Here is a 25,561-nt window from a genome sequence, read left to right as displayed (position 1 = left end):
TATCGTTAATGTTGTTATTATCTCTATTATTGATCTAAGCGGACTTAATATTCTTATTATCATTATTATCGATATAATCGTTATTATCGTTATTATACTTATCGTTATTATCGTTATTATCTTTATTACCTTTCTTAAAGTTACTGCCGTCATGATCGTTGTTAACATTATTATCGTTATTTCCACTCCTATCGTCATTATACTTATTATCGTAAATATTGTTATTATCGTTATTATTACTATTATTATTATTACAGTTATAATCGTTATTATCATCATTATAGTTAATATCGTTACTATCGATTTTCTCGTTATTACGGCTAATATCGTTATTATGCTTAATATGTTTATTATCGTTATTATCACTATTATTATTATTATTATCGTTATTATCATTATTACCATTATTACCGTTATTATCGTCATTTTCGTTATTATCGTTATAACTGCTATAATCGTTATTTTCGTTACCTTTATTATTATTAGTATCGCTATTATCGTTGTTATCGCTGTAATCGTTATTATTATCATTATTGATTTTATTATTTTAAGTTTTATTATTATTTATATTACTACTATCATTAGTATTATAATTTTAGTTATTATTCTTATTATTATTAATGTCGTTATTGTCGTCATTATCGTTATTATCGATATTATCGTTATTATTATTATTATTATCGTCATTAGTGTAATTATCGTTTATATTGTTGTATTCGTTATAATTATTATTATTATTATCGTTATAACTCTTATTATCGTTTTTGTAGATATTATCGTTATTATCGATATTTTAGTTTTTATCGTTTTTATTTATTATCATTATTACCGTTATTATCGTTATTATCGTTATTATCTTTATTATCGTTAATTACGTTATTGCTGTTCTTATCGTTATTATAGTTATTATCCTTATTATCAATTTTATAGTTATTATCCTTGTTATCGTTATTACCGAAATTAACGTTATTATCGTTATTATTATCATTATCGTTATTATCTCTATTATAGATATTATCGTTATTAACGTTATTATTATTATAATTGTTATTATTGTTATTATCGTTATCATTGTTATTATAGTTATTACCGATAGTATTATTATTATTTATTATCATCGTTATTATCGTTATCATTGTTACTTTCCTTATTACCGTTATTATCTTTTTTCGTTATAATAATTATTATTGTTTATCTTATTTTTATTTTTATTATCGTTATTTTAGTTATTATCGCTATTATCGTTGTAATATTTAATATCGTTATTAACGTTATAATAGTAATTATCGTTATAATCGTTGTTATCATTGTTACCGTTATTACCGTTATTATCGATGTTACCGTTAGCATCGCCGTAATCTTTATCATCGTCATTATCGTTATAATCGTTATTATCATTATCAATGTTATTATCGTTGTAATCGTTATTTTGGTAATTACCATTATATTCGTTATTATTATTATTATTACTATTATCTTTATTATAGTTATTATCGTTTTTATCGTTGTTATTATTGTTATTTTCATTTTTACCATTATTATCGTTATAATCGTTATTATCGTTGTTATAGTTATTATCTTTATTACCGTTATTATCGTTATTTTAGTTATTATTGTTATTATTTTTATAATCATTATTACTCTTATTATCGTTATTTTCGTTATAATTACAATTCCTATCCTAATTATCGTTATTATCGTTAACATTGTTATTATCGTCATTATCCTTGTTAACGTTATTATCTTTATTATCGATACAATCGTTCTTATCGCTATTACTGTTATTTGCGTTTTTATCGTTGATATTGTTATTATTATCCATATAACTCTTATTGTCGTTTTATCGTTATTATTATTGCAAATTTCGTTATTATCATTATTATCGTTATAATCGTCATTATCGTTATTATCGTTGTTAACGTTATTAGATTTATTATCGTTATTATCGTTATTTTAGTTACTATTTTTATTATTTGTATTATCATTATTACTGATATTATCGTTATTTTCGTTATTATTACTATTATTTTCCTCATTATCGTTATTATCGTTAACGTTGTTATTATCGTTATTATTATTATTATTATTATTATTGTCGTTATAATCGTTATTACTGTTATTATAGTTATTATAGTTACTATCGTTATTATCGTTATAACCGTTATTTGTATTATTATCGTATATTATCTTTATTATCCTTATTTGCTTTATTTCCGTTAATAACGTTATTGTCGTTGTTATCATTATTATTCTTATTATCAATTTATAATTGTTATCGTTGTTATAGTTATCATCGATAATAACGTTGTAATTATTATTCTTATCGTTTTTATCGTTATTTCCGTTATTATTGTTATTATCGCTATTATCTTTATTATCGTATTTATCGGTATCATCCTTCTTATTGTTATAAACGTTATTATAGTTATATACGTCCTTACCGTCATTATCGTTATTATTGTTGTTATCGTTATAATCGTTATTATCGATATTATCGTTATTATCATAATTATTATTATTATCATAACTGTGGTTATCGTTATTATTTTTATTATCGTTATTATCGTTATAATCGTTATTATCGTTTTATCATTACTTCTCATATTATCGTTAATATCGATATTATCGTTATAATCGTTATTACCATTATACTTGTACTTATCGTTATTATTTTTTAATCGTTATTATCATTATTTCTGCTATTACATTTATAATTGTTACTATTGTTATTATCTTTATAGTCTTTATTATCATTATTACCGTTACTATCGTTATTATCATTATTATCTCTATTATCGTTGTTATTATTATTACTATCGTTATTATCTTTATTGTCGATGTTATCGTTATTGATATTGTTATTATCGTTATTACCGTTATTATCGTTATTGACGTTATTATTTTTATTACCGATCTTATCGTTATTACTATTGTTATTATTGTTATTTTTTTATTATCTTTATAATCGTTATTAATGGTTTTGCCGTTATTTTCTTTAATATCTTTATTATCGTTTTTTCCGTTATTACTTTTATAATCGTTATTATCGTTAACGTTAACATCTTTATTATCGCTATTATGTTTGTAATCGTTATAATCGTTATCATCGTCATTATTCTTATTATTATAATAATTATTATTAATAATACTATCACTACTATTATAATTAATATTATTATTTTTATTATTATTATTATTATTATTACAGTTGTTTTCGATATTATCGTCATTATCGTTATTATAGTTATTATAGTTATTATTTTTATTATCATTATTATCGTTTTTATCGTAAATATCGTGATTATTATTATTATTATCGTCATCATCGTTATTATCATTAACATTGTTATTATAGTTATTATTATTATTAATACTGACGAAATAATCGTTTTCATCGTTATTATAGTTATTATCGTTATTATAATTATACTCGTCATTAATGTTATTACCGTTAGTATTGTTATTATCGTGACTATCGTTACTACCCTTATTATCGTTATTATAGAAATTATCGTTGATATCGTTATTATCTCTATCATAGTTATTATCGCTATAATTATTATTATTATCTTATTTAACGTTATAATCGTTATTATCGTTATTACAGCTATTAACTTTATGATCGATCTTATCTTTATTATATTTATTTTCGTTGTTATTATTAGAATTATAGTTATTATCGTTATTATCGTTATAATCGTTATAAATATAATTATCGTTATTTTAGTTATTATCGTTATTATCGTTATACTCGTCATTAAAGTTATTACCGTTATTATTGTTATTATCGTTATTATCGTTACTATCCATATTATCGTTTTATAGAAATTATCGTTGATATCGTTATTATCTGTATCATAGTTATAATCGCTATAATTATTATTATTATCTTTTTTAACTTTAAAATCGTTATTATCGTTATTACAGCTATTAACTTTATGATCGATCTTATCTTTATTATATTTATTTTCGTTGTTATTATTAGAATTATAGTTATTATCGTTATTATCGTTATAATCGTTATAACTATTATTATCGTTATTTTAGTTATTATCATTAATATCGTTATTATCGTTATTAATATTATATTTATTATTATCTTATTAACGTTATTATCGATATCGTTAATTTCGTTTTCATGGTTATTATTGTTATTAACGCTATTATCGTAATTATCGTTATAATCGTAATTTCCTCTTTTGTCGTTATTATCGCTATTATCGTTGTTATTGTTATGATTATCGTTATTATCGTTAATATAGATTTTTTCGTTATTATTGTTGTCATAATCGTTATTATCATTTCTATCGTTCTTACCGTTATTATCGTTACAATCGTACTTATGTTTATTATCGTTATTAACGTCATAATCGTTATTACCGCTATCTCCGTTATAAACGTATTTCCGCTACTATCGTTATAATATTTATTATCATTATTACCGTTATTAACGTGTTTTCGTTATTATCGTTATTATCGTTATCATCGCTATAATATTTATTTTCGTTATTATCGTTATTTTTGTCACCATAATTATCGTTATTGTCCTTTTAAAAGTCATTATCGTTATAATCGTTACTATCATTGTGATCGTTAATATTGTTATTATCATTATTATCATTATCTTTATTATCGTTATAATCGTTATTATCGCTATTATCGTTATTTTCGTTATTACCCTTATCATCGTCATTGACTTAATTATCGTTATATTCGTTATTATCGTTATTATCGTTATTATCGTATTTATCGTTTTTATCGTTGTCATGGTTATTATCGTTATTATAATTATTAGCGTTATAATAGTTATTTTCGTCATTATCATTATTATATTAAATGTAGTTATTATCGTTATTATTATTATTATTATTATCATCGTTATATGCGTTATTATCATTATTATCGTTTTTATTGTTATTATCGTTATTATCGTTATTATTATTGTTACTATCGTCATTATCGTCATAATCGATAATATTGTTATTATCGTTATTATTATTATTATTACTGTCGTTAAAATCGTTATTATCGGTATTGCAGTTATTATCGTTACTATCGTCATTATCGTTATTGTGGTTAATTTCCATATTATCGTTAATATGTTTATTATGGTATTATCGTTATTATCACTTTTATTGTTATCATTGTTATAAACTTCATTATTTTTACTATCTTTGATGTCGTTATTATCGTTATCGTTATCACCGTTATTATTATTGTTATTATCGTCATTATCGTTATTATCGTTAATATTGTTATTATCGTTAGTATTGTTATTAATATTGTAATTATTATCGTTATATTCTTTATTACCGTTATTATAATTATTTTTGTTACTATGGTTATTATCGTTATTATCGTTTCTATCGTTATTTTACTTATTTTCGTTATAATTTTTATTATCATTTTTATCGTTTTATCGTTATTATCGTCATTATAATTATTATTATCTTTATTATCGTTATTATTGTTGTTATTAATATTATTATCACTATTATCTTTATTTCCTTTATTATCGTTATTAACATTATTAACGTTATTACCGCTATAAATGTCATTATCATTATCATCGTTATTATCGTTATAATCGTTATCATTTTCATTATCGTTATAATTTTTATTATCATTATTATTTTTATTATCGTTATTTTGTAATTATCGTCCTTATCTTTATTATTATTATTATCATTACTACAACTAATATTATAATAATAATAATTATTATTATTATTATTATTATTACTATTATTATTCTTATTATTATCGTTAATTTCATTATTATCGCTATTATTGTTAAAATCGTGATTATAGTTAAAATTGTTATTATCGCTATTATACTTATTATCGTTATTATCTTTATTTCCCTTAGAGTCCTTATTACTTTTGTCGTTATTTTCGTTATTATCGTCACTACCGCTATAACCGTTATAAACTTCATTACCGTCATTATCGTTGTTAACATTATTATAGTTATTACCGTTATATTTGTAATTTTCGTTATTACTTTTATTATTATTTTTACCGTTATTATCGTTATTATTTTAATTATTGACGTAATTATCGTTATTATAGCTATTATTGTTATGATCGTTATTATTATTATTATTTACTCACGTTATAATCGTTATTATCGTTATTATAGTCATTATCTTTATTATCTTTGTTATCGTTATATTCGTTATTACAGTTATTAACGTTATTATTGTTATTATCTGTATTATCGTTATTATTCTTATCATCTTTTTTATAGTTATTATCGCTGTTATTGTTGCTATCTTTTTTAACGTTATAATTATTATTACTATCGTTGTTATCATTCTTATTGATTGAATCGATCTCATCGCTATTTCCGATATTATCGTTAATATCGTTTTTATCTTCATAATCGTTATTATCGAACTTGTCTTTGTTATCTTTATAATCTTTAAAATCATTATTTCCGCTACTACCGATATAACCTTTATTATCGTTATAATCGTTATAATCTTTATTATCATTATTACCGAAATGATCGTTATTATGTATATTATCGTTATTATTCTTACTATCGTTATTATCGTTATCGTATTGTTCGTCATTATTGTTACTAACTTTATTGACGCTGTTATCGGTCTTATCGTAATTATCGTTATTGTAGTAATTAACGTTATTAATGTTATTATCGTTTTCATCGTTTTATCGCAATTATCGATATTATCGTTCTTATCGTTGTTATTAAGGATACTAACGTTATTATCGTTATTATAGTTATTATCGTAATAGTCGTTATTATCGAGATTATAGTTTTTATCGTTATTATCGTTATTATCGTTATAATCGTACTAGTCGTTATTGGCTTTATAATCGTTATAATCATTATTTACGCAATTTACGATGTAATCGTTATTATCGTTATTTTCGTTATTATCTTTATAATCGTTATTGCCGTTATTTTAATAATTATCAATACTATCGTTATTAATGATGTTATTATTCTTATTATTATCGCTAATATCGTTGTAATCATAAAAATTGATGTTATCGTTATTACCGTTATTATCGTTACAGTTATTATCTTTATTATCGCTGTTATATTTATTACCGTTATTAACGCTATTGTCGTTTTTATCATTATTAGCGATGTTATTATTAATATTATCATTATTATTGATATTAATAATATATTCGTTCAGATCGTTATTATAGATATTATCGTCATTATCGATAATATTATTATTAATATTATTATCACTATTACCGTTATTAACGTCATGAACGTTATTATCTTTATCATCATTATTTTCTTAATTATTTTTATTACCTATATAATCGTTATTATCGTTATCGTTAATATAGTTATTACCGATATTATCTTTATTTTCTTTATTATCGCCATTATCTCTATTATCGTTATTACCGTTATTATTGTTATAACAGCTCTTATCGTTATTATAGTTATGATCGTTATTATCTTTATAATCGTTATTAAAATCATTGCCGTTATTATCGTAATTTTCGTTATTATCTGTACCATCGTTATTATCTTTATTACCTGCATTATCTTTGTAATCGTTACCATCGTTTTCGTTATTATCGTTTTTATCGTTATTATCTTTAATGCTTTTGTTATCGTTATTACCGTCATTATCGTTGTCATTAATATTATTATCAGTATTATCAGTATTAACGTTATTATCGTGATTAACGTTATTATCGTTATATCCGCTTTTATCGTTATTATCGTTTTTATCGGTGTTATTATTATTACTGTTAATATTTTTAGTATCTTTATAACCGTTCTTGTCGTTATTTTAGAATTATGGTTATTATCTTTATTATCGTTATTATTATTATAATTATCGTCACTACTGTTATTATCGTATTAACGTTGTTATCGTTATTATCGTCATTATCATTAATATCGTTATTAACGTTATTATCGTCATTCTCATTATTATCGTTATTATCGTTATTATCGTTAAAATTTTTATTTACGTTATAAATGCTATTATCATTATTATCGTTATTATAGTTATTATATATATTAGCGTTATTGTTATAATTATTATCGTCCTCATTTTCAATATCTATAATATTGCAATTACCGATATTATTATTATTATTATTATCGTTATAATCGTTATTATCGATATTATATTTATTTTCGTTATTTTCGTTATTATCGGTATTACATTTATTATCGTTATTATCGTTATTATTTTTATAATCGTAGTTATCGTTATTATGGTTATCACCGTTATAATCATTATTATCGTTATTATTATTATAATTATTATCGACATTATCGTTATTATCGTTATTATTGTTACCATCCTTATTATTATCATTAATTACGTTACAATCGTTAATAACTTTATTATAATTATTATCGTTATAATCGCTATTATCGTCATTAGCATTATTACGATGATTACCGTTTTTATCATTATTACCTTTATAACTATTACTATTACCGTCATTAACGTTATTACCGTTAATATTGTTATTATCGTTATTATTAATATTATTATTATTATCGTTATAATTGTTATTAACTTTATTACCCTTCTTATAGTTATTATTATTATTATTCTTACTATCGTTATTAACGGCATTATCTTTATTATCGTTATTTACAGTATTACTGTTAATATCGTTCACGTTATTATCGTTATTATCGTTATTTTCGATATTATCATTATTACGGTTATTAACGTTATAGCCGTTATTGTCATTATTATATGAATTATTTTTAATCTCATTATTACCCTCTTGTTTATTATTATTATCGTCATTATCTTTATTACTGATAATATTGCTATATTCGTTATTATTATTATTATTATATCCGTTATAATCGTTACTACCGTTTTTAATGTTATTATTAACAATATTATAGTTATTGTCTTTTTTATCGATATTATGGTTGTTATCCTTATTTTCGTTGTTATCGTTATTACCTATCTCATCGTTATTATCGTTATTATCTATATTATTATTATCCTTATTATCGTTATTATCGTTATCATAGTCATCATCTTTATTATCATTGCTATTATTATTGTTGTTATAATTGTTATTATTATTGTTATTATTAGTGTTATTGTTAATGTTATTATTATAGTTTTTATTATCGTTATTATTATTATTATTACTATTATTATTACTATTATTATTAATACTATTATTGTTATTATTATTTGTTATTATAATTGTTAATATTATTGTTATTATGTTGTTACTTTATTGTTATTATTGTTATTATTTCTATTCTTATTATTGCTATTATTTTTGTTACTATCAGTATTACTATTTTCGTTATTTTTTTTACTATTATTATTATTGTTTTTATTATTATTATTATTATTGTTATTATTAACATGTTGAATGCTACGCCGATATAACCGGGATTTTCTGTAGCGCCACGATGAATTTTCTATTTAGCGATACATATAATGTTGAAATATTATCTGTAATAGATATGTTACACCGTATAAACATATTTGGCATGTTAATTGCGGTAGGATCACTGATGGCCCCCGTGGCCCCCGAGTACGATTTCGTTCCGTCGTCAATTATCTCATATTTCTTCTTCGCTTAGTTGAGTAATAGTGTCACGATTTTATTATTTTCTACAGTGTTAAACAATCATGTAAGAACCTCTATTATACTTTTGTATACTACAAAAATTTTTGCATTGTTTATCTCCTATTTAATTTTTTAGTTGGTCCATAAAGTTATGATTTCAAATGAAGATTCTGCGTCAAGCAATTCAACTGATGATATATTTTTACCAAATCCTTCCAAACGATGCCAAGTGTTGTCTAATAATAATAAGGAAAGTTCCTCGAGCAGTTTGTCTGATATGATAATACCATATTCAGTACGTCGCTGTCGAATTGAATCATATAGTGAATGCGAATTTGAAGATGACGGTAGTAATTACGAAAATAATATAAGAGAAAAGGTATGTGGTATAAATTAGCATATACCTTCGTGTAATCAACCAAAGATTATATTTTATATTTCATCGGGAATCAATACATATCATTTTGAAATTTTTTCATTTACTGAACCGTATAGTTTTTATTGTCTTTTTGTTTCGAATGAAATATTTGAAATAATTTCAAACCAAACAAATAAATATGCTGCGAAAATAGTATCAGAATAGCGATCACGTCGTCTTCATAGATGGATTAAAACAAATCCGAATGAAATAAAATGATTTTTTGGCTTCATTTTATGGATGGGATTAGTGCGATTACCCAAAATTTACCTGTATTGAAGTAGAAATGAAGAATCTCACCAGACATTTCCAAGTACAGTGATGCCGTGAAATTGATTTGAATTAATTTTACGGTTCATTCATTTTAGTAACAATGAAGAAAACGATCCTAGTAATTGATTATCCAACATTATTCACATTATTGACATATTAAACAAAAGTTTTAAAAAATACTACAATCTAGATGAAATATAATGCGTAGACGAAACTTTGATCCCCATCCAAGGCCACATAATATTTCGACAATATTTGAAACTGAAGAAACGGCATCGATATATCGATAAAATTTTTAAATTATGTTGTGGTGCAGGATATACTTATTCTTTTCAAGTATACTCGGAAAAAGTAAAAAATAGAGATAAAACACCAGAAACAGTATCGTCCGAGATTGTAATGTCTCTTTGCAAAGATATATTGGGTAAAGGGCATAATGTCTATATAGACAACTTGTATATAAGTGTTGATCTGGCAGAAAAGTTAATAGCAAAGAATATACATTTAATTGGTACACCACGGAAAAATCGACGTGGAAATTCAGTAGAACTAGTATCTAAAAAATTAAAACGTGGAGGACTCATTGCTCGCGAAAATAAATCCAGAATAACAATATTAAAATGGAAAGATAAGAGAGACGTAATGATGCTTTCAACTAAACATTCGGCAGAAAAGACTACTGTACATAAGAAATTCTATTCGTGTGAAAAACAAAAAATGGTTGTAGAATATAATCTAGGAAAATCATCAGTCGATTTATCAGACCAAATAATAGCTTATAATTTACCACTACGCAAAACTTTAAAATGGAATAGAAAATTAACAATAAAACTGTTATTGAATACATGTATGTAAATTCAATGATATTATTCAAACAGGTAATAAGATAAGATATTCAAATTTCTGAATTCAGAAATAAAGTTGCATTATATTCAACAAAATGTCGTAATAATGATGCTGAAGTATCCATGTCTCCACGTGAAAGCTTGCTGAGAAAACCACGACATGAATTAAAAGCAATGCCAGGAAAAACTCCAACGGTGCGAAGATTTTGCAAAATTTGTTACCAAAAAAATTCTAAGAAGTTAGGGAGAATAATTGCAAAAAACTGTAGCAAAAAATTCGTGACAAATAGCAAAGACTGTGCTGGTTCATACTTTCTTTGTTTAGAATGTTTCAATACGACACAACGTAACGTACGCGCATAATAAAACTATATCACATGTATAAATAAAACTATTTTCAGATGTTCTATACTGCATTCATTTCTGCTCACCACTACATCAACGATGATAATAATAAAAAATCGTAAGTATTGTCATTTGTCTAAATTTTTTACTTTTTTTTTAATCTTGGCACGGTGGTCACCGGTGGCCACCATGACGTCACAGCCAAGATAAGTGCCGATAACAAGTGATCACCGTGGCATTCAACCTGTTAAAAATCTCGATTCACATAAAAGTAGTTTGATCTTAGGAAATGTAGTGTGCTGAATCGATTGGTGACAATTTCCAAACCGTGATACAAGTATTATCAAAGAATTTACGATTTTCACTATTCTTGTAGCGAAAATCTCACATTTCGATAACATTATTCAATAATTTTCATGTTAAAACTCTTATTCACTCGTAGTTATATGAGTAATATATATTTATATTCTTGTTATATTCATTAATCTGCGTCAATAGAATATAAAATCTATGAAATTAATAGACATTTCAACTTTTCTTATTTGAACGATACGTGTATAAGAATGAAAAATCGTATGTACGATATAAAAAAAAGTTAAAAACCTCGATTCCAATAAAGGTAGAAGTTTGATCTTAGGGAATGAACATTGTTGAATCGATGGGAATCATTTTCCAAATTGTGGTACAAGTATTTTCGTAAATTTTACGATTTTTACGTTCCTGTAATGAAAATCACATGTTCTGATTACATTATTCGACAACTTTAATGTAAAAACACGTACTTACTAATAGTAAAAACGTTATATTCTTGTTATATTCTTTATTCTGCGTCGATAGAATATAAAATACATGAAATTAATAGAGATTTCAACATTTCGTAGTTCGACGATACGCGTAAATGAACGAAAAATCGTACATACCATATGAAATAATGTTAGAAACCTCGATTCCTATAAAAATATTGGTGTGATCTCAGGAAATGCAGTGTGTTGAAACGATTGGTAATATTTTCCAAATGGTGGTACAAGTATTTTCGAATATCTTACAATTTTTACTTCTCTTCTACTGAAAATCGCATGTTCCGCTCACGTTATTCGATTATTCTCATGTTAAAACTGTTATTTACTCATAGTAAAAACGTTATATTCTTGTTATATTTTTTATTCTGTGTCGATAGAATATAAAATCTATGAAATAGGTAGAGATTTCAACTTATCGTATTTCGACGATACGCGCATATGAACGAAAAATCGCATACAGAATATGAAAAAATGTTAAAAATCTCGATTTCAATAAAAGTAGTAGCTTGATCTTAGGAAATTGAGTGTATTGAATCGACTTGTAACATTTTCCAAACTGTTGTACAAGAATTTTCAAAGATTATACGATTTTTTATTTATGTAGCGAAATTCGCATGTTTCGGACACATTATTCGACAATTTTTATGTTAAAATACATAATAACTCAGAGTAAACATATTAAATTTCTGAAATTTTCTTTATCCAGCGTCAATAGAACATATAATCTGTGAAATTAATAGAGATTTCAACTTTTCGTATTTCGACGATACGCGTATATGAACAAAAAGTAATATATATGGTAAGGTATAATGTTAAATACTTCGATTCAAATAAAAATAGTAGTTTGATCTTGTGAAATGCAGTATACTGAATCGTTTGGTAGCATTTTCCAAACTGTGGTATAAGTATTGTGGTATATCGTATATACGATTTTTCGTTCTTATACGCGTATCGTCGAAATACAAAAAGTTGAAATCTCTATTAATTTCACCGATTATATACCCAATCCACGCACAGTAAAGTACATAACAAGAATATATCGATTATACTATGTGTAACTATGTTTTTTAATAAGAAAGTTGTCGGAAAATGTAATCGAAACATGCGAATTTCTATACATGATAAGAGAAAATCTTAGAATCTTCCAAAATACTTGTACCACAATTTGGAGAGTGTTACCAAACGATTCAGAACACTGCATTTCATAAGATCTGATTTTATATACTATCGACGCAGAATAAAGAATATAACAACAATATAACGTATTTACTAAGTGTACATACGTGCTTTAACATGAAAATTTTTGAAAAATGTAATTGAAACATGCGAATATCGCTACATGAATAGTAGAAATCGTAAAGTTTTCCAAAATATTTGTACCACAGTTTGGAATATGTTACCAATCGATTCAGAAAATTGCATTTTAAAAGATCGAACTCCTTTTTCTATCGGAATCGAAGTTTTTAACATTATTTCATATGGAGTAAGCAATTTTTCGTTGATATACGCGTATCGACGAAATACGAAAAGTTGAAATATCTATTATTTTTATAGATTTTAAATTCTATGGACGCTGAATAAAGTATATAACATGAATAAAACGTTTTTACTATGTGTAAATACGTGCTTAAACATGAAAATTTTTAAAAAATGTAATCAAAACATGCGAATATCGCTACATGAATAGTAGAAATCGTAAAATTTTCGAAAATACTTGTACCACAGTTTGTATAATGTTACCAATCGAGAATATTGCAATTCAAAAGATCAAACTACTTTTTCTATTGGAAAAGAAGATTTTAACATTATTTCATAATGTGTATACAATTTTTCGTTCATACACGCATATCGACGAAACATGAAAATTTTAAATCTCAGATAGTTTCATTGATTTTAAATTATATGGACGCAGAATAACGTATATAACAAGTATAAAAAGTTTTTATTACGTCTAAATACGTGCTTTAACATGAGAATTTTCGAAAAATGTATTCGAACATGCGAATGTCCCTACACGAAATGAAAAAACGTAAAATCTTCGAAGATACTTTTACCACAGTTTAAGGAATGTTACCAAACGATTCAGAACAAGTTAGTTCATAAGATCAAACCATTATTTTGATGGACTCGAAGTTTTTACCATTAATTGATATAGTGTATATGATTTTTCGTTCATATACGCTTATCGTCGAAATACGAAAAGTTGAAGTCTGTATTAATTTTATAGATTTTATATACCATGTACGCAGTATAAAGTATATAACATCAGTATAATGTTTTACTATCAATAAATACGTTTAATAACACGAAAATTGTCGAAAAATTTAATCGAAACATGCGAATTTTGCTACATGAAGAGTCAAAAAATTAAAATCTTCGAAAATACTTGTACTACAGTTTGGAGAATGTTACCGATCGATTCAGAACATCGAATTTCATCATATCTAGTTACAATAATATTGGAATCGAAGTCTTTATCATCGTTTTATATCGTAAATACGATTTTTCGTTCATATACGCGTATCGACGAAATACGAAAAGTTGAAATATCTATTAATTTAACTGATTTTAGATCCTATCGATGCAGAGTAAAGACTATGACAAGAATACAACGTTTTTACAAAATTTTAATATGAGTTCTAACATGAAAATTGTCGAATAATTTCATCATACATTCGAATATCGCTATATGAGAAATTGAAAATTGTAGAAACTTCGAAAATATTTCTACCACAGTTTGGAAAATGTTACTAATCAATTCAGAACACTGCATTTCGTTAGATGAAACTAATATTCTTAATGGAATCGATGTTTTTAACATTGATTTATATCGTACATATGATTTTAGAATATACACGCACATCGACGAAATATGAAATGTTGAAATCTCTATTAATTTCATTGAATTTATATTCCATCAACGCAGAATAAAGAAAATAACAAGAATACAACGTTTTCATTATGCGTAAATACGTGTCCTAACATGAAAAGTGTCGAAAAGTGTAGTAGACACACCCGAATTTCGCTGTATGATTTGTTAAAAATCGTAAAAGCTTCGAAAATACTTTCACCATATTTTGGAAAATGTTACCAATCGATTCAGAACATAACATTCCATAAGATCGATTTACTAATTTTATTATTTTATTGGAATCGAAGTCTTTAACATTGTGCCATATTGTATATACGATTTTTTGTTCATATACGCGCATCGAAGAAATATGAAAAGTTAAAATGTCTATTATATTCATTGATATTATAATACATCGACGCAGAAAAAAGAATATAACAAGAATATATAGATTTTACCATACGTTAATACGTGTTCTAACATGAATATTGCTGAAAAATGTAATCGACACATGCGAATTTCGCTATATGAGAAGATATTAATCGTAGAATCTTCGAAAGTACTTGTACCTCAATTTGGAAAATGTAACCAATTGTTTCAGAATAATGCTTTTGATAAGATCAAACAACTATTTTCATTGGAATCGAAGTTCTAAACTTTGTTTCGTATCTTATATACAATTTTGCGTTCATATACACGTATCGTCGAAATACGAAAACTTGAAACCTCAAGCAATTTCATTGATTTTATATACTATCGACGCAGAATAAAGAATATAACAAGATTATAACGTTTATACTAGATGTAATTACGTGTTTTAACATGCAATTTTTCGAAAAATGTAATCGACACATACGAATTTCGATATATGAGCAGTTAAAAAATATCAAATCTTCGAAATTACTTGTACCATAGAATGCAAAATGTCAACAATAGTTTCAGAATAATGCATTTAATATGATCAAACATCTATTTTCATTGGAATCGCAGATTTTAACATCGTTTCCTCTCGTATATACGATTTTTCGTTCTTATAAACGTTTCGTCGAAATACGAAAAGTTGAAATCTCAGTAAATTTCATTGATTTTTTATCTTACCGACACAGAATAAAGAATATAACAAGAATATAACGTTTTTATTACGTGTAAATACGCGTTTTAACATGAAAATTGTCAAAAAATGTAATAGACAAATGCGAATTTCGCTGTACGGGAAGATAATAATAGTAAAATCTTCGAAAATACTTGTACCACTGTTTGAAAAATGTTACCAATTGTTTCAGAGTAATGCATTTCATAAGATCGAACTAACTTTTTTTGGGAATTGAAGTTTCTAACATTGTTTCATATAGTGTATATTACTTTCCGCTCATATACGCACATCGCCGAAATACGAAAAGTTGAAAACTCTATTAATTTCACTCATTCTATAATCTATCGACACAGAACAAAGAATATAACAAGAATATAACGTTTCCGCTAATTGTAAATACGCGTTTTATCTTGAAAATTGTCGAAAAATGTAATCGACTCTTGCTTATTTCTGTATTTGAATAGATAAAAATTATCAAATCTTTGAAAAAAATTTTACCATAGTTTGGGAAATGTTACCAATCGATACAGAACATTGCATTTCAGAAGATGAAACAACCTTTTATTTTTGAATCGGAGTTTTTAACATTGTTTCATTTAGTGTATATGATTTTTCGTCTATATAAGCGTATCTTCCAAATACGAGAAGTTGAGATCTCAATCAATTTCATTAATTTTATATTCTGTCAACGCAGAATAAAGAATATAACAAGAATATAACGTTTTTTCTTGGTGTGAAAACGCTTTTTAACTTGAATATTGTCGAAAAGTGTAATTGACACATGCGAATTTCGCTGTCTGAGAAGATCAAAATAGTAAAATCTGCGAAAATACTTGTACCACAGTTTGAAATATGTTACCAATCGATTCAGAACATTGCATTTTATAAGATCAAACTAACTTTTTTTGGGAATTGAAGTTTCTAACATTGTTTCATATAGTATATACTATTTTTCGCTCATGTACGCGTATCGTCAGTATATTAAAGTTGAAGACTCTATTAAATTCTATCGACATAGAATAAAGAATATAATAAGAATATAACGTTTTTATTATTTGAAAATTGCGCGATTTATCACGAAAATTGTCGAGAAATGTAATCGACACATACAAATTTCTGTATATGAGAAGATAAAAATTTTCAAACCTTCGAAAATTCTGGTACCATAGTTTGGGAAATATTACTAATCGATTCAAAACATTGCATTTCTAAAGACCATACAAACTTTTTCATTGGAATCGAAGGTTTTAACATTGTTTCGTTTCGTATATACGATTCTTCGCTCATATACGCGTATCGTCGAAATACGAAAATTAGAAATCTCTTTCCATTTCGTTGATTTCATGTTCTGTCGACGCAGAATTAAGAATATAACAAGAATTTAACGTTTTTACCATGTGTAAATACGTGTTTTAACATGAAATTTGTCGAAAAATGTAATCGACATATATGAATTTCGCTATACGAGAAGTGAAGAATCGAAAAATCTATGAAAATAGTTGTATCACATTTTGAAAAGTGTTACCAGTCGATTCAGAACACTGCATTTCATAAGATCAACACTACTATTTTTATTGGAATCGAATACTTAACATTGTTTCATTTCTTACTTACGATTTTTCTTTCATATACGCGTATCATCGGAATACGACTATTTGAAATTTCTTTTAATTTGATCGTTTTTATTTTCTATTAAAGCAGAGTTAAGAATATAGCAAGAATTTAACGTTTTTACAATGTGTAAATACATATTTATCATGAAATATGTCCAAAAATGTAATCGACATATGCGAATTTCGAAATACGTGAAGTGAAAAATCGTAATATCTACTACAATACCTGCTCCACAGTTTGAAAAATGTTACCAGCCGATTCGGAACACAGCATTTCATCAGATAAAAACTACTATTTTTTTTGGAATCATAGTTTTTAACATTGTTTCATATCGTATATACGATTTTCCGTTCATGTACGCGTATCATCGAAATATGAAATTATGAAATCTCTTTTAACTTCATAGTGTTTATATTCTATTGACGCTGAATTAAGAATATAATAAGAATTTAACGTTTTTACAATGTGTAAATACTTGTTTTAATATGAAGATTGTCGAAAAATGTAATCGACAAATGCGAATTTCTCTATACGAGAAGTGAAAGGTATCAATATCTACGAAAATAGTTGTATCACATTTTGAAAAGTGTTACTAGTCGATTCAGAACACTGCATTTCATATGATCAACACTTCTATTTTTGTTGGAATCGATGTTTTTAACATTGTTTCATTTTGGGTATACGATTTTCCTTTCATATACGCGTATCATCGAAATACGAAAATTTGAAATCTCTTTTAATTCCATTGTTTTTATGTTCCATCGAAACATAATTAAGAATATAACACGAATTTAACGTTCTTACTATGTGCAAATACATTTTTTAACATGCATTTTGTCGAAAAATGTAATCGACATATGCGAATTGGGCTATAGAAGAAGTGAAAATTTGTAATATCTTCGAAAATAGTTGTATCACAGTTTGGAGAAGTGAGAAACCATAATATCTATGAAAATGCTTGTACCACAGTTTTAAAAATGTTACCAGTCGTTTCAGAACACTGCATTTCATGAGACCAAACTATTATTTTTGTTGGAATCGAAGTTCTTAACATTGTTTCATTTCTTACATACGAATTTTCGTTCATATACGCGTTTCATCGTTATACTAAAATTTGAAATCTCTTTTAATTTCAGTGTTTATATGTCCTAACGACGCAGAATTAAGAGTATAACAAGATTTTAACGTTTTTACTAAGTGTAAATACGTGTTTTAACATGCAATAAGTCAAAAATGTGATCGAAATATGCTAATTTCTCTACACGAGAAGAGAGATATCGTTATATCTACGAAATTAATTGTACTATAGTTTGAAAAATGATTCCAATCAATTTAGAACACTGCATATCATCAGATCTAACTATTACTTTTATTGGAATAGATGTCTTTAAAATTGTTTCATATCGTATATAAGATATTTCGTTCCTATACGTGTATACTCCTAATACGAAAATTTGAAATCTTCTTTAATTTCATTGTTTTTATGTTCTATCGACGCAGTATTAAGAGTATAACAAGAATTTAACATTTTTACTATTTGTAAATACGTGTTTAAATATGAAGATTGTCGAAAAGTGTAATAGACTTATGCGAATTTCGCTATAAGAGAAGTAAAAAATCGTAATATATACTAAGATACTTGTACCAGTGTGAAAAATTTTACAAGTCGATTCAGAACACTTCATTTCATAATATAAAATCTACTATTCTTATTGGAATCGAAGTTCTTAACATTTTTTCATATCTTACTTACGATTTTTCTTTCATATAAGCGTATCATCGGAATACGACTATTTGAAATTTCTTCTAATTTGATCGTTTTTATTTTCTATTGAAGCAGAATTAAGAATATAGCAAGAACTTAACGTTTTTACAATGTGTAAATACATATTTATCATGAAATATGTCCAAAATGTATTCGACATATGCGAATTTCGAAATACCTGAAGTGAAAAATCGTAATATCTACTACTATACCTGTTCCACAATTTGAAAAATGTTAACAGCCGATTCAGAACATAGCATTTCATCAGATAAAAACTACTATTTTTTTTGGAATCGATGTTTTTAACATTGTTTCATTTCGTATATACGATTTTCCGTTCATATACGCGTTTCATCGATATACGAAAATTTGAAATCTCTATTAATTTCTTTTTTTTTATGTTCTATCAACGCAGAATTAAGAAGTTAAGAAGAACTTAACGTTTTTACTATGTGTAAATACATGTTTTAACATGAAATTTGTTGAAAAATGTAATCGGCATATTCGAATTTCGCTATAAGAGAAGCGACAAATCGTAAAATCAACGAAAATACTTGTACCACAGTTTGAAAAATGTTACCATTCGATTCAGAACATTGCATTTCATAAGATCAAACTTTTATTTTTATTGGAATCGAAGTTTTTAACTTTGTTTCATATCGTATTTACAACTTTTCGTTCAAATACGCGTATCATCGAAATACGATAATTTGAAATCTCTTTTAATTTCTTTGATTTTGTAATCTGTCAACGCAGAATAAAGAATATAAAAAGAATTTAACGTTTTTATTGTGTGTAAATACGTGTCTTAACATGAAATATGTCCAAAAATGTAATTGACATACACGAATTGTACTATACGAGAAGTGAGAAATTGTAATATCTTCGAAAGTACGTGCACCACAAATTGAAAAATGTTACCAGTCGTTTCAGAACATTGCATTTTACAAGATCAAACAACTATATTTATTGGAATCGAAGTTTTCGACTTTGTTCCATATCGTAATTACGTCTTTTCGTTCATATACGCGTATCATCGAAATACGATAATTTGAAATATCTTTTATTTCGTTGATTTATCATCGTTATTATCGTTATTACCGTTATTATCGCTATAACCGTAATTATCGTTATTAAAGTTATTAGCGTTATTATCGTTATTATCATTACTATTATTGTTAACATTATTATAATTAATATAATTCACATTATAATCGATATTATTATTACAATAGTTTTTATCTTTTTTATCATTATCATCGTAATTGTCTTTATTACTCTTATTATCGTTATTAACGATACTTTCGTTATTACTAATATAATCGTTATTATCATTGTCGTTATCATCGTTATTACCTCTATTATTGTTATTATCGTTATTATCGTTATAAATGTTATTATCATCATTATCAATATTATTATTATAATTATTATTATTATTTCTATTACTATTATTATTATTATTATTATTATTACATTTGAAATAATTATTATTTTTATTATTATCGTTATTATCGTTATTATTGTTATTATCATTATTATCGTAATTTTGGTTATTATCTTTATTATCGTTGTAATCGCTATCAAATTTATCACAGTTACTATCTTTATTATCGTTACTATCGATACAATTATTATTATCATTATTATCGTTATTATTGTTATGTTCGTTATTATAGTCATTATCGTTATTATCTTTATTATAATTATAATCGACATTGTCGTTATTATCGTCATTATCTTTACAATAGTTATTATCGTAATTATCGTTATTATCGTTATTATTGCTATTATCGTGACTATCATTATTACCATTATTATCGTTAATATCTTTATAATTTGTATATTCGTTATTATAGTCATTAACGTTATTATCGTTTCTATAGATGAAATCGATATTATCGTTATTATCGTTATTACCTTTATTATCCTTATAATCGTCATTATTGTTACAATCGTTGATATCGTTATTATCGTTATGATCGTCATTATCGTTATTATCGTTAATATTGTTTTTATCGTCATTATTATCGTTATTATCGTTATCATAGTTATAATTGTTATTAAATTTATTATCGCTATTATCGCTATTAACGTTATTATCGTTATTATCGCTATTATTACTATTATTATCGTCGTTATCGTTATTATCGTTAATGTTGTTATTATCGTTTCTATTATTATTATTGTTATCGTTATAATTTTTATAATCGTTATTAAATTTATTACCGTTATTATCGTTATTACCGTTATGATCGTTATTATCGTTTTAATCGTTATTATAGTTATTTTCGCTATTGAAGTTAATATCGTTATAATAATTTTTATCGTCATGAACGTTATTATCTTTATTATCGTTATAATCCTTATTATCATTATTATTGTTATTACCTTTATTATTCTTATTATTGTTATTATAGTTATTATCGTTATTATAGTTATAATCTTCATTAAAGATATAATAGTTATTATCGTAATAATCGTTATTCAATTTATTATCGTTATCATCGTTATATCCGTTATTATCGTTAATATCATTATTAACGCTATTATTGTTATAATCGTATTTATTATTATTATTATTTTAATTATTATTTTTATTAATATTATTTTTATTCTTATCGTTATTATCCTTATTATCGTTATAATCGTTATAATCGCACTTATCGTTATTGTCGTTATTATCGTTATTACAGTTATTATCGTAATAATCGTTATTATCGAGAAAACAGTTTTTATCGTTATTATCGTTATTATCGTTAATATCGTTATTATTGTTATTATCGTTATTATCGTTATTATCGTTATAATCGATATAATCGTTATTATCGTTATCATTATATCACTTTCATACTGTTATTATCGTTATAAACGTTATTACCGTTTTTATAGTAATTACCGCTATTACCGCCAATGTCGTAATTATTATTATTATTATCGCCATTATCATTAGTATCGCTAATATTGTTATTATCGTTATTTCATTATTATCGTTACGATCGATTTTAATATTATTATAGATATTATCGTTATTGTTGTTTTATTCGTTATTATCGTTACTATCGTTATTATCTGTATTATTATTATTATTAATATTATTACCTTTATTGTCGGTATTATAGTTATTAGTGCTACTATCGATATTTTCGTTATTAACTTGTAATTGCTATTAGCGTTATAACCGATATTATCGTTGTTATCGTTACAATCGTTATTATCGTCATTATCGTTATTATCATTATAATTTTTATTATCGTTAATATCTTTATTACCTTTATTATCGTCATAATCTTTATTAAAGTTAATTCCGTTATTATCGTTATTATCGTTATGGTCGTTATTATCGTTTAGTAGTTATTATTGTTGTAATCGTTATAACTATAATTATTATCGTTTGTTATCGTTATTATCGTTATCAACGTTATTAACGTAACTATCTTTATTGTCTTTATTATTTTTATTATTATTGTTATTATCGTTATTATCGTTATTATCGTTAATGTCATTATTTTGGTTGTTATCGATATTATCGTTATAATCTTTAGTAACATTATTACCGTTATTTTCATAATTACCGTTATTTTAGTTATTATCTACATTTTCGTTATTATCTATATTATTGTTATTTTCGTTTTTATTGTTATTATCGTTATTATTATTGTTATTATTGTTATTACATTTATTATCATTAATATCGTCATTATCGTTATTATCGTTATTATTGTTATTTTCGTTGATAGTTTTATTATCGTTATTATGGTTATCGTTATCATAATTATTTTCGCTATTATCGTTGTTATCGTTATTACCGTTATTATCGTCATTATCGTAATTATAGTTATTATTTTTATTATTATTGTCATTATCGTTATTATCGTCAATATTGTTATTATCGTTATTACCGTAATTAACGTCATTATAATTATTATTGTCATTATCGAATTTATCGTTATTATAGTTATTATCGTTATTATCGTTATTATCGTCATTATCGTTATAATATTTAATATCGTTATTAACGTTATAATAGTAATTATCGTTATGATCGTTGTTATCGTTGTTATCGTTATTACCGTTATTATCGATATTATTGTTATCATCGCCGTAATCGTTTTCATCGTCATTATCGTTATAATCGTTATTATCATTATCAACGTTATTATCGTTATAATCGTTATTATGGTAATTACCGTTATAATTATTATTATTACTATTATCGTTATTATAGTTATTATCGTTGTTATTGTTATTACGTTTATTATCGTTATTATCATTATTTTAGTTATTATTGTTATTATTTTTATAATCATTATTACTGTTATTATCGTTATTTTCGTTATTATTACAATTTCTATCCTAATTATCGTTATTGTCGTTAATATTGTTATTATCGTTATTATCGATGTTAACGTTATTATCTTTATTATCGTTACAATCGTTCTTATACTATTACTCTTATTAGCGTTTTTATCGATGATATTATTATTATTATCGATATTAAACTTATTATCGATTTTATCGTTATTATTATTATTATTATTTTCGTTATTATAGTTATTATCGTTATAATCGTTATTATCTTTATTATCGTTGTTAGCGTTATTACCTATATTATCGTTATTATCGTTATTTCAATTATTATTGTTATTATTTTTATTATCGTTATTATCATTATAATTGTTATTATCGTTATTATTATTATTATAAGTATCATTATAATAGTTATTACCGTTGTTATTGTTGTTATCATTATTATCGTTGTAATCGTTAATAAAGTTATTATCGTTATTATCGTTATTACCCTTATTGAATTTATTATAGTTAATAATGTTATTGTCGTTATTATCGTTATTATTCTTATTATCAACTTTTTAATTGTTATTGTTGTAATCGTTTTTATTGATATTAACATCATAATTATTATTCTTATCATTGTTATCGTTATTATCGTTATTATCTTTATTACGGACATTATCGTTATTATTATTATTATTATTATTATTTTTATTTTTAATATTATCGTCATTATCGTTATTATTTATATTATTATTGTTATTATTATTATTATTATTATTATTTTTATTATCATCGTTATTATTGCTATTGTCTCTTTTATCGTTATTTTCGTTATTATCTTCATTACCTTTATTATTATTATTATTGTTACATTTATTATTACTATTATTATTATTATTATTATTATTATTTATATTATTATTATTATTATTATTTTATTATTGTCTTTAATATCATCATTTTCTTTATTATCGATATAATCGTTATTGTCGTTTTATCATTACTTCTCTTACCATCGTTATTATCGATATTATCGTTATAATCGTTATTACTGTTATACTTGTACTTATCGTTATTATTTTTATAGTCGTTATAATCATTATATCTGCTATTACATTTATAATTGTTACTATCGTTATTATCGTTATAATCTTTATTATCATTATTATCGTTATTAATATTATATTTATTATTATCTTTATTAACGTTATTATTGTTATCGTTAATATCGTTTTCATGGTTATTATTGTTATTAACGCTATTATCGTAATTATCGTTATAATCGTTATTACCTATTTTGTCGTTATTATCGCTATTATCGTTGTTATTGTTATTATTATCGTTATTATCGTTAATATAGATTTTTTCGTAATTATAATTGTCATAATCCTTATTATCATTTTTATCAATCTTATTGTTATTATCGTTAATATCGTTACAATCGTACTTATGATTATTATTGTTATTAACGTCATAATCCTTATTACCGCTATCCCTGTTATAAACGAATTATCGCTACGATCGTTATAATATTTATTATCATTATTACCGTTATTAACGTGTTTTCGTTATTATCGTTATTATCGTTATTATTGTTATAATATTTATTTTCGTTATTATCGTTATTATTGTCACTATAATTATCGTAATTATTGTCACTATAATTATTAAAAGTCATTATCGTCATAATCGTT

The 25,561-nt window shown here is 24.4% G+C and overlaps 2 protein-coding genes and 1 pseudogene across 2 annotated transcripts; 1 reads left to right on the top strand and 2 right to left on the bottom strand.

The window, feature by feature from the left end:
• Positions 1-971: 971 nt before the first annotated feature.
• Positions 972-3,276, bottom strand: LOC124957708 (myb-like protein D; the record flags this gene model as incomplete). The annotated part of the gene is made up of 4 exons (XM_047514892.1): positions 972-1,089; positions 1,392-1,578; positions 1,992-2,106; positions 3,172-3,276. Coding segments are annotated over 4 exons (525 nt in total), but the record flags the coding sequence as incomplete, so codon positions are not given.
• Positions 3,277-10,200: 6,924 nt separating this feature from the next.
• LOC124947053 (piggyBac transposable element-derived protein 4-like) lies at positions 10,201-11,551 on the top strand. Its single transcript, XM_047488660.1, has 5 exons — positions 10,201-10,265; positions 10,354-10,376; positions 10,467-11,109; positions 11,172-11,449; positions 11,505-11,551. Exons 1-5 carry the CDS (start codon positions 10,201-10,203, stop codon positions 11,549-11,551), a joined length of 1,056 nt encoding a protein of 351 aa, XP_047344616.1.
• A 42-nt stretch (positions 11,552-11,593) lies between these two features.
• On the bottom strand, positions 11,594-24,793 carry LOC124947047 (annotated as a pseudogene).
• Between the last annotated feature and the right edge of the window lie 768 nt (positions 24,794-25,561).

This window comes from Vespa velutina, chromosome 2 (genome assembly GCF_912470025.1).
Source record: "Vespa velutina chromosome 2, iVesVel2.1, whole genome shotgun sequence".
NCBI classification, from domain to species: Eukaryota; Metazoa; Arthropoda; class Insecta; order Hymenoptera; family Vespidae; genus Vespa; species Vespa velutina.
The sequence above is the reverse complement of the archived record's forward strand: the minus strand, read 5'-3'. Positions and strand labels throughout refer to the sequence as shown.

Excerpts from the sequence above, each read along its gene's own strand:
- LOC124947053 (XM_047488660.1), top strand. The coding sequence starts at position 10,201 with ATGATTTTTTGGCTTCATTTTATGGATGGGATTAGTGCGATTACCCAA. Across the intron at positions 11,110-11,171 it reads CTGTTATTGAATACATGTAT|AAATAAAGTTGCATTATATT; the intron begins GTAAATTCAATG and ends TTCTGAATTCAG. Across the intron at positions 11,450-11,504 it reads ATGTTTCAATACGACACAAC|ATGTTCTATACTGCATTCAT; the intron begins GTAACGTACGCG and ends AACTATTTTCAG.